This window comes from Cyprinodon variegatus, unplaced genomic scaffold (genome assembly GCF_000732505.1).
Source record: "Cyprinodon variegatus isolate N-32 unplaced genomic scaffold, C_variegatus-1.0 Scaffold54, whole genome shotgun sequence".
Lineage (NCBI taxonomy): Eukaryota > Metazoa > Chordata > Actinopteri > Cyprinodontiformes > Cyprinodontidae > Cyprinodon > Cyprinodon variegatus.
In genome coordinates this window covers 966,199-977,526 of record NW_015150507.1, presented here as the reverse complement: position 1 = coordinate 977,526, position 11,328 = coordinate 966,199, and the positions used below count along the sequence as shown (strand labels likewise).

At 38.8% G+C, this 11,328-nt stretch overlaps 1 protein-coding gene across 1 annotated transcript in view; it reads left to right on the top strand.

The window, feature by feature from the left end:
* Window positions 1-712: 712 nt before the first annotated feature.
* mbtps1 (membrane bound transcription factor peptidase, site 1) overlaps window positions 713-11,328 on the top strand; it is a 22,137-nt gene continuing 11,521 nt past the window's right edge. The window contains exons 1-9 of the mRNA XM_015371194.1: window positions 713-968; window positions 2,969-3,232; window positions 6,031-6,246; window positions 6,337-6,447; window positions 8,195-8,304; window positions 8,417-8,533; window positions 9,215-9,282; window positions 9,546-9,648; window positions 9,855-10,006. Of these exons, the coding sequence (XP_015226680.1) occupies window positions 764-968; window positions 2,969-3,232; window positions 6,031-6,246; window positions 6,337-6,447; window positions 8,195-8,304; window positions 8,417-8,533; window positions 9,215-9,282; window positions 9,546-9,648; window positions 9,855-10,006 (1,346 nt within the window). The 5' untranslated portion in view covers window positions 713-763. The remainder of the gene's footprint in view (window positions 969-2,968; window positions 3,233-6,030; window positions 6,247-6,336; window positions 6,448-8,194; window positions 8,305-8,416; window positions 8,534-9,214; window positions 9,283-9,545; window positions 9,649-9,854; window positions 10,007-11,328) is intronic.

Sequence of the window (11,328 nt, the reverse complement as noted above, 5' to 3'; positions counted from 1 at the left end):
TATGTCATGTTATGCTCACTCCACTTATGCTAGCTAGCAACAAAACGTTATTGACCTAATCTCTCGTTTCTGGTGTTCCAGTCCTTTCTTATCTTAATTTCAATCTTTTCCCTGTAATAAGACTGTCCACTGATGACCTGCTAGTTGTATTGTGCACACTAGTGTCAGGGACATCCCTGTCTGCTGGGTTTGCTGCTGGGTGCTTGGTAATCTGAGCTGCAGACTCTGTGCTGTCTGGGCAGGAAATGATGCTGACAGAGCACCTATTGACTAATGCTTACATAATTTGCAGTGGTCTTTGATAATATGACATAATAATTAATACGGTAATAATTTTATGATATGTTATTATTTGTGTAATGGAGTTGAAGAATCACAAAATTTTGTTAATCTTCTGTGTTCTATTTTTTTTTTTTCTTCACAGAAAAAATAAAAAAGCAACAAAAAAGAGAAATAATCCAGAAGCATCTCTGAGCGCCACCAGCATCCTTCCCTCTCTGTGCTGCCGCTGCCCTCTCATCCATCGTCTCCTCTTCCTCTGACTGCTCCGGTTTCCAACATGGCAACGGCTTTCGTTCTCTGGCCCTGTCGCTGAGCCGCCGCTCTGGGCCGCCACCATGGAGAGAAAACGCAGAAAGAAATTCATCTAGCTGCCCTGGCTGTTTGCAAAATGGACTCCTATTTAGAGCTGTGGACCTGAAAATGTTCCGCCTCAACCTCTGATGTGATAAAACAGTTTGTGCTTCTTTCTTTACGAACCAAAATGGTTCTGTTCTCGTTGCTGGCTACCATGCTTCTGACGCTGCTGGCAGGGCTCTTGCCAATGGTGGGGACGCAGTCGGAACAGGAAGCAAACCCCAGAACCAACTATCAGCCTCCCAACTTTGAGCCGCTCCCCTCACCTTCTGGTTCGAACTGCTCCCAGTTGACCCTAAAACTGGACTTTTCTTCTGAGGTGGTAGAAAATGGTAAGGAACTGTTTTTATTGATCTTTGTATGACATCATTTATAGCACCTTCCACCAACAAAGGCTTTCTAGGTGAAGATGATTTTAAAAGGGATTAACATGAAGTCATGTTTTATTTTAGTAGCATGAAATAAAAAACAAAAACAAACAAGTTGTGCCTACATGGAAACCAGGAAACATGGAATTTTTCCCTTAGCTAATCTTAAAATGTGGAAAGACGAGAAAACTTTGTTGCTTATATTGGATTATTTTAGATGTTGGGAAGAATATACTTTGATTTTAAATGAATGATATTTTTGCTGAAAACACTGAGGGTCTGATCTTCATTGATTCCAAATCAGAGGTGCTCCATTTGTTTTAAATTTTTTTTTTACATTCAATTACTGCTTGTGTTGCTGGTGATCAATAAAGATTGCTGCACAAATGTTATGACATGCAAACCAGTTTGATTATTGCCCGCTAATATGAACAGACTGCGTGTTCTATTGGCAGCTGAGGGTGGTTGTAAAATAAGAATGAGGTTCCAAGCCATGTGGTTAGAAGTAATAACGATAAAACGTATTTAAAAGATCCATCCACCCCTCCATCCATTTTATGTCACGCTTATCCCAAGTGGGTGGTTCCTATCTGCAGCTGTCTACGGCTGAGAGGCGGGGTACACCCAGGACAGGTCGCCGGTCCATCGCAGAGCAACACAGAGACAAACAGGACTAACAACCATTCACATGCACACCTGAGGAGAATTTAGAGAAGCCAAGGAACCTAACAGTCATGTTTTTGAACTGTGGGAGGAAGAGAGAACCCACGCATGCACAGGGAGAACATGCAAACTCCATGCAGAAAGAGCCGGGCCGGGAATCGAATCTGGAACCTTATTGCTACAAGGCAGCAGTGCTACCCACTGCTCCACTGAGCAGCCCTATGTTATAGGGCTGCTAATATATTTAAAAGATATTAATTATAATAAAAAATCATAGTTATAGAGCACTTTACATACTCAAAGTGCTATGAGCAAACATAAAATGAGGAAAAGAACTATTATAAAATAGGAAATATACAGAAGAAAGTTTTCCTTTACTGTTGAGTCCCATTCATTTTTGCCCACCTGTAAAGATTTTGCATTTGCGTTTTGTGTTTGATCATTAGAATATGATCTGCATATCGATGAAGGCATAGACACACACAAAAAAAGAGGTTTGCACACGCTTAATGTTAAACTGCAAAGAAAGTAGGGGTGGCCTAGTGGTTAGAGCATTGCGCTTGGGTCCCAGAAGTTCTGAGTTCAAGTCCCACACACTCTGGGTCCCTGAGCAAGACCCTTAACCCCAGACTGCTCCCTGGGCGCCAACAGTGGCAGACTACTGCTTCCCAAGGGCATGGTTTAAATGCAGAGATTGAATTTCCCCACTGTGGGACAATGAAGGATTTACATTTCAAACCACTCTGTTTCAAACCACTCTGGACCTTTTTTTAATGATCTGCATTGCGCGTACAGACATGTTTGCACCAGTTTTTAGATATGCAAACCTAAAGATTTCAGTTGTATATATATTTTTTTTATATCAAACGTAATATTTTATTTGGAATGGGTTTCAGACATGTCTATAACAACTGCTAAAGTTCCAAAGGCATGTCTTGAACATGGCTTTGTGAACATGAAGTTCACTAAACCATTACATGTGGGCTTTGGTCACCTAAACAAAGATTAAATCACTTTTGGGGAAAAAAGGCAAACAATTCATTGCTACTTAACCTTTATAGAATGCCTTTTTGAATTTCAGGACTTCTTAAATAGAAAAGTCTTGTGAAGAAACAGGATAGCAAAAGGTGTTAAGTTCCCTCTAACTATTTAAGTTGTTGGTGCAGTCTGTGTAATGTTTTGGGAAGCCATACATGTACCCAAAGAAATGCTACTAATATGCAAAACTACATTTTATGCAGTATGTTGTTGCAGCATTGATTATTTAACTCAGTAACATATTCTTCTGTCTGTCTCTGCAGAGTACATCGTCACTTTTACCGGGTATTTCTCAGCCAAAGCCCGCAGCTTATACATCAGCAGTGCCTTGCGTGGATCTGGAGACAAAAAGCTCGAGTGGCACATTGTTCCCAGAGAGAACCCGGCCTCAGACTTTCCCAGCGACTTCGAACTGATCCACATCCGGCAGGCTTCATCCAGCAGCCTGCTGACTCTAGAGAACCACCCTTACATCAAGAGGGTGACTCCGCAACGCAAAGTTTTCCGATCCCTCAAATACATTCCCTGTGAGTCGCACACTAGAACGTCATTGTGTAAGAATAAGGATCCGTTTTTGTTTTCAGGGTTGGCACGGCAGTGTTGAGAAATCTAAAACTCTGAATGGATACAGTAGACGGATCTGCTGCAGCTTTTCACAGAGAGTCTTTGTTTGTGTTGCAGCAGTGGATTGTGTATCTCGATGTAAAGCGCAGGGCAGATTGGGGGGTGCTGATGGGTCTACGGTTGTGTTGAAGGGGAATGGGAAGTAGGACACAGAATGTCTTTTAGCTGTGTTTGGGTGGGATTAAGTGAGTCAGAGTGGGCTGGAGGGGTACGCCCTGAGCCTGGCACTGGATGAAAGGCTTCAGTGTGCTTATAAACATGCTGTGTCACTATGGGTGGTGTGTGTTTCCGGAGAAAAGTTTGCAGTAGATTTTAAACTCATTCAGTTTAGTTCAGCCATCTTTAAAGATATTTTTTGGTCCCAGGTGCAGCTACAGTTAAAGCTTCAATCCGCTGCAGTAACACCGGCTATAATGAGCTCAAATTAATTTAGAGGTGTCAACCGAGAGAGGTAAGAAGGTAAAACTCTGGGGATGTCTCAGAGAAATGATCTGATGGATGATGGAAATCCTGTTTTTATTTCTTATAATTGTTTTGGTCTAAAAAATACAAAGAAATCAACTTAATTTCAACACATTTGTGTTTTTCGGAAGGTTTGTTTTTCTATTGATGAATCTTTAAAAAGTATTAATAAACCATTGAATCTTTACAGATTTTTATCTTTCGACCACAAACTTCATTGTATTTGGTATAAAACGCTAAGAGAAAGTAAAGCATAATTGTGAAGTGTAAATCAAAACGTAGTGCTATAAAATGTTTTCTGGCAAAATTCTTAGAATTGTGGCAGCGACTTTTATTAAGCTGAGCTGAATCGGTACTTGAAAGTACTTTTTTGCTACAGATCACAGCTGCAAGTTTTGGTTTCTGCCCCTGCCATCTTTGTTTATCTAGAAACTGAAAATTGATCCTATTCTTTGCATAAAAGAAAACTTGATCTCAGTCAAACTGGACGAAGAGCCTCAGTAAAAATATTAACTATTGGCTCAAATTCTTAGTTAATTTTAAGTTTGGACTTTGACCAGTAACACAGGAATATGTATTGATCAAAGCCATTCCATTACAGCTTTGATTGTCTGTTAGTCATCTTACTGAAAGCTTTTTCTATAAGTATGTCTTTCATTGCCTTTTAAAAGTTTTCTTTAATGATTACCTCCTTTAGCCTCAAATTAGCTCTGACTAGCTCTGTGCCAAAGAAACGCATCCCCACAGCATGACAGGGCCACCAACGTGTCTCTCTAAAGAAGTTGTTTATACAGGATGGACCCTGTTTTTCTTTCCAAGTATTTACTTACTTTACTTAAAATATTGTCAACATCAGACTAATCCAACATGTCTGTGTTAATTTTACAGCAACTTTACATACCCGACTGCATTTTTTTTTACATTTTTGTCATTCAGAAATACATGTGGTGAAGGGTTTTCCTAAATCTGTCATCAAACTCCCATGTTAGAGTGGAACTGTACTGTTGTCACATTTCTTCAATGATCTGACTACTTTATAAACATGAGCAAAGTTGAGTGTAATTTAGACTTCAGCTGCAGCATGCATTTTTTTAACAGGATTAGTTAAGGAACAACTAAAGATCCTAACTTGACCGGGTCTTAAAAGTATGTAAATGTAGAATGGGAAAGAATCATTTTTATCCTCTGACAGTAACTGAAATTAATTGGGTTTCCCAACCAAAAATGTCCCATACAGCATACGCAATGGAAGCATCACTCTCTGTTCTGTCTTCTTTTATATTGAGATGAGAGGATCTCCCCTAAGAGAAATGAGGTAGTGTTTGAATAATACACTGCTGTACAGAGCAGAGAACTGACCCACGCAGCTCAGTCATTCCATGCTATCTGCATTGCTGATTACAGTAGTTCTCTGATATTAAGCTTTCAGGATGTGACATAAATGTTCCTTGCCTCAGCGCTCCTTCATTTATTGGTAGTTCTTGTCTAGCCTTGGTTTTAACATAAACTTATCAAACATCTAAAACTTGTAGACTTTTACTTCAGGTACTTTGAGGCCCGATCCAGCTGTCTGTATATTTAATTTTAATATCAACCTCTCCAGCTTTTATCAAGGTTATTTACTGTTATGTGAAATCCAATTATTTCTGTATTTGTGAAATGTATTGTTCATTGGAAAAGCTGTTAATTTGTTAACACATTGAATTTTTGCTGAGGTTTAATGTTATATTTAGCAGGAAAAGTGGCAGAGTGCCACTCCAGAGTTTTCTCCAGGTACATGAAGCATAGAGTAATTCAGCCTTTTGATCTAACAGCCTTTGGCCGATTCCGTATAGCATTCAGATCTCACCGGCTCCCTCCAGTAGGTGTCCATTTTTAATATTTTGTTTGCTAATTTCTGTATAAATTGAGACTTGTGTAATATTTATCAATGTGTATTTTTTATTGTGTAAATGTAGAAAGTAAAAACTATATCATCTCTAAAAATGGCCAAAAATACCAGCAACACATACCACTTAGATTGGTGTCAAAGTAATTTATATCAGCATCAGCTTTAAAAATACTTGTAAAGAACCTGGCTACATGCCAGCTAGTTAAGAAAAGTGGACTTATGTTTTAGGCATCACCTTAATCCCATTTAGAGGTTGAAACAGTTAAATGATCAGAGCTCAGTGTTACTGTATTCTGTCTATTCTGTGCTTATTGTTGTTTTTTATTTGCTTTTCTTTTGTCCTAACAGCACCTGAACCTGCTGCACCCTGTAACGGCACACCTGATTCCCAAAAATGGCAGTCGTGGCAGTCGTCTCGGCCCTTCAGGCGGACCAGCCTGTCACTCGGCTCGGGTTTTTGGCACGCCACCGGTCGGCACTCCAGCCGCCGGCTGCTTCGTGCCATTCCCCGCCATGTTGCTCAGATCCTCCAGGCAGATGTTCTGTGGCAGATGGGACACACTGGTAAGAAAGTGACTTCTACTTCTAAGGTTAAAAAAATATATATATAAACCATAGCAATGCTTCCTAACATAATCTCTTCCTGATGTGCAGGTTCTGGTGTGAAGGTGGCGGTTTTTGATACGGGACTGAGTGAGAAGCACCCACATTTTAAAAATGTAAAAGAACGAACAAACTGGACCAATGAAAAAACTCTGGATGATGGTGAGGAAAATCCCTATGTTTAAGATAAGTGCGGATGTCATGACTTATTCACCTTTTAGTCAAACGTTTAATCAACTTTAAACAGAAAGACATGAATATAAGAAAAGCTTTAGTGTTTATTTTGGTATGGAGATTGTACTTAACCTGGTTTGTACAGGAAATATTAATGTTTTGGGTTTTTGAGGTATTTTTTTGTTTCTCTGGTGTGGAAAGAACGCTTTATGTAAGGGTTCTGTTCTCACTATGGATCTGGCCGCTCCGAATTTATTTGGCTGATCTTGCTCTGTCTAATTTTTTTGATTATTTCATTGGGTTAAAGTAATGACGTTATATTATCATAGAAATCAGTTATTTCCCTCATTTACTATCTCAGTTGGACTGTATGATTAAAAAAACAAATCAAGATCAAATGAAATCCAAAACCACCAAACTGCCTGCAATGTTTGATGGAGCTAGATCAGTCCTGTTTTTAAAAGTTAGGAATATCTGAACCAGTCTGTACTTAACTTCAAACTGTTCCTTTCACACCTGAAACACAGAAATTTGCAATAATTTCCAAGTTAGGAAAGTTTAATGGAATCCCTGGAAGTAGCTTCAACTTTGCACCTGGACTCTTTAAAAACTTTTGGATAAGTATCTTATTTACTGCCACATATGAACGTCGCTTAATATATATATATATATATTTTTTTTTTTTTTCCTTTTTTAAGCTTGGAAAGACCAAGATGATCCATTATCACTGCTATAAAAAAAGATTGGAGTTATTTCATATTTGCTAGCAGTGTGACTAGCCTATGCTAAGCTAGCTGCCACTTTCCCTTGTTATGAAAACGTTTCCACTAATCCCTTAAGGTCTCTTAAGATCACCACTTTGGTGGCATTTTTCAAAATTTGGCTCGGGGCTGGGTATATAATTAAAATGGGATGAATTACACTTGTGCAAAAATCTGAGCTGGAAGACATTGTAAAGATTGAGAACTGAGAGTAGAACGAGTTAAGGTAATCCCAAATAATACTTAGCCCTGCACTGGGTTATTACTGGGTTGTAAACTCATGAACTAGTTCATGGTAACTTTAAACCTGTTCTGGTAGGTGTAGCTTTGCACAACATTAAAAATAGTTCTTTAATATCTAACAGCTGATTATATACAATCTTAACACCTCGACCTCGACATAACTCTGAGCTGAGACAAAGTTTTGTTTTGTTTCAACTTGGTTAAAAAAAATTTTTTATCTATTCGTTCTTCTTTGACTTCTGTTCAGGGAAGTTTTTCCAAATGAAATTTTTGAGCAACCTTCTAAGTCTTCAGTAGAAATCTTGTTAACTGTTGTTGTCAATCATTCCTGTTTCAACTGCAGCATCTCTAATTGTCCAGAATTAGATTTTTTATTTTATATTTGTTAAGGAAAAAATGAGAGAATAGAGGCAGATGTGTGTTTCCAGTCTTCATTATTTTTTAAATACTCCATCTCTTTCCAATTTTTCTTCCTTCCCTCTTTAGTATGTTTTCTTTACCCCCCCTACATTTTTTTTGTATAATAAAAATGTGTAGGAACCCTTATCATTATTATTATTATTATGATCTGTTATCTTAATTTATTTAAAGTCTATTTAGTGTAAAAAAAAAAACTGAATTGTGCATAATCTGAATTGTAAACTCAAAGGCTTTTCGTGTGTAATTGGTTGAGCGTTCTCTTATGATCTTGTTGGACCTGAAAGTGATGGATGTCCTTTCCTGTTTTTCAGGCCTGGGTCACGGTACGTTTGTAGCAGGAGTTATAGCCAGTATGAGGGAGTGTCAGGGCTTTGCCCCCGACTCAGAGCTCCACATCTTTAGAGTGTTCACCAACAACCAGGTATTCACAGCTCAGCCATCACTGTATACATTTAGTTTTTTGGTCTTTTTGCACATATAAAAATACAACATTACACTCTGAAACCAAAGTTTGTGCCATTTCTATATTCTAGGTTTCCTACACCTCATGGTTTCTGGATGCTTTCAACTATGCCATCCTAAAGAAAATTGATGTTTTGAACCTCAGTATTGGTGGACCTGACTTCATGGACCATCCCTTTGTCGATAAGGTAAAGTGTACAACTATGTGTAGCCCGAAGGGTTTTTTTCCCACCAGAACCTTTGAATGGTTTGTGATGAATACCACAACTTAATGAAGCAAAGCAGGTTAAGTGTCTCTTCAAACAGGTCAAACCAGGCTCATGAAAACATGTAGAACCAGATGCTTTTTAAGGTTCATCCCTCCCTGCTGAGTTTAAACATGTTTTGTTTCTGTTTTTGAACGTGAAAAACAATGTTAAAGCTAGAATTCTTGAAAAAAACAAACATTTTTACAGTTATGGTAAAAATGTCTTTCAGAAGTTATTTTAATCAGTTTTGGTATTAAAGCAATCCAAGCAATGTTAAATTGGACAACCATGTTTTTGCATGTTTTCAGTAGTACTTGGATGATTTCTTTTGTCTGATGATGTTTTGTGTTACTCCAACTAAAGATTCTTCATATAAAATTCAAAGCATGTGTTCCTACAGTTGAGCCAAACTCCAAACCAAAACCAATAGAGATCGTAGCGTTTGCTATCGTGTTTAAAATGTGCCTGAAATTGCATGGGAGAAAACATTAACATTGTGAAATATGACAAAAATTCCCCTAAATTTCAACAAATGTGGGGATGAAAAACCCTGGTAATAGAAACTCTTCAGGTGTTTAACCATTATATATCAATTTGAACCAAAATTTTGTATATCGACAGGTCTGGGAGCTGACTGCCAACAAAGTCATCATGGTCTCTGCCATCGGAAACGATGGACCTCTGTATGGGTACGTTTTATCTTTTCAAATGTTGCTCCTTTGAAGGTATCCCATTTTGATCTGGTTATTGCTTATTTAGTGTCCTGATAAGATAGTAAAATTTGACTTTTTGGTTACACCAAACTAGAACTAACATGTTTGGACCGTATTAGGACCAAATTTATTCACTGCAGATCCTTTATTTACATAATAAACAGAAACAATGTTGTGTTGTTAAATTAATACAAATTGTCCCTAACAACCGTTTGAAACAATTTCCCAATAACTTTTAGCACCCTGAACAATCCAGCCGACCAGATGGATGTGATTGGAGTTGGAGGGATAGACTTTGAAGACAACATAGCAAGGTTTTCTTCGAGAGGCATGACAACTTGGGTAAGTTGGTGCTAAGATGAGTTTTTCAAATAATCTCTGTTGGAGTTAGTTGACCACCAGACAATCTTTTTGTTACTATGACAAAAATGCATGAAAAAAATAATTATTTCTCTTTGCATTCTGTAGTTATGCTTTAATTTAAAACCATTTTCAGTCTGATATGCAGCCCTCATCACAAGCTCTGCTTCTTTTTGATCCTTGTGCAGGAGCTGCCTGGGGGGTATGGCAGAGTAAAGCCTGATATCGTAACCTACGGTTCAGGAGTTCGAGGCTCAGGGTTGAAGGAGGGATGCCGCTCGTTGTCTGGGACCAGCGTGGCCTCTCCTGTGGTTGCAGGTGCCGTCACACTTTTGGCCAGGTAAGATTGTAACACTAGATTAATCTACCTCCAAAAATCTTAGTTTCTTTAGGATGTCTTGTTTTATACTTGTGAAATACCTCTTAAGGAAAAAGGAACAAAAAATATTCACCACTGATTCTTTCTACGTCTGAATCAAAGCTAGGTTGTAAATTGAGCTTTAAAATGCAAAAAAAAAGGAGGACGATACAGAACCGAGTGGACAGTTAAACATCATTAAAACTCAGGCTAATAATCAGGTAATCAGAATTTAAGACCAATAGCCAAATATTAAAACAACCCAGTAAAAACACGTATTAAAGATATTTGATGGAAATGTTTCCAGGAGGTGAGAAACGCTCCTCCAAATCTGAGGCCATTGTTCTGGAAATAGGTGGCCTGTCCCCTTCAGGTGGAAGGAGAGTTCCTACCCAAAGTGGAGGAGTTTAAGTATCTTGGTTTCCTGTTCATTTATCGATTGTTAGACAAATCAGTGCGGCAGCCTTAATGCGGACGCTGCACCTGTTTTGGTGAAGAGAGAGCTGAGCAAAAAGGCAAAGCTCTTGATTTACCAGTCGGTCTACGTTCCTACCTTCACCTATGGTCCTGAAATCTGGATCATGACTGAAAGAACGAGATTCGGGATATGAGCTGCTGAAATGAGCTTTCTCTGCTGGGTGTGTGTGCTCTTAGATTTAGGGTGAGGGTCGCGGTCATCTGGGAGTATAGGAGTAGAGCCGCCTTTTCTCCACATCGATGCCCCCTTCAGGAAATGTTCCAGGCTCGTCCCACCAGTAGCAGGGCTAGAGGACGACCTAGAACATGCTGGAGGGACTATATGTCTCGGCTAGCCTGGGAGTGCCAGCAGAGCTGGATTGGGTGTCTGAGTAGAGGGAAGTCTGGGAGTCTGAGGCTGCTGCCTTCGCTACTCGGTCCTAGATGAAGAGGAAGACAACAAGTATGATGTTTCCAGTGGACTGACATGGATTTTCCTCCCTTGTCATGATGATATGTCATAAAGAACATCTGTCTTTATTAACCCCTCCCTCCTTCCATGAATAGTTTTGATGTGATTTAGACGTGATGCAATCAGAGGAAAATGTACAAGGTTCCTTTGGTGGTCTTATTTTTTTCCTTGAAGAACTGAGGGGTTTTGTAAACTGCAGCTAGGATATTTCAACATGGGGCTTTTATTCTCCCACACAACTTGAATCTACAAGTTTTATATAATTAATTTTTCACTAAATGACGATTAATTTCTATTTCTATCTAGGGATGCACGATATTGGGATTTTGGCCGATATCCGATATGGCGATATTGTAAAACTCATGTAGCCGATAAC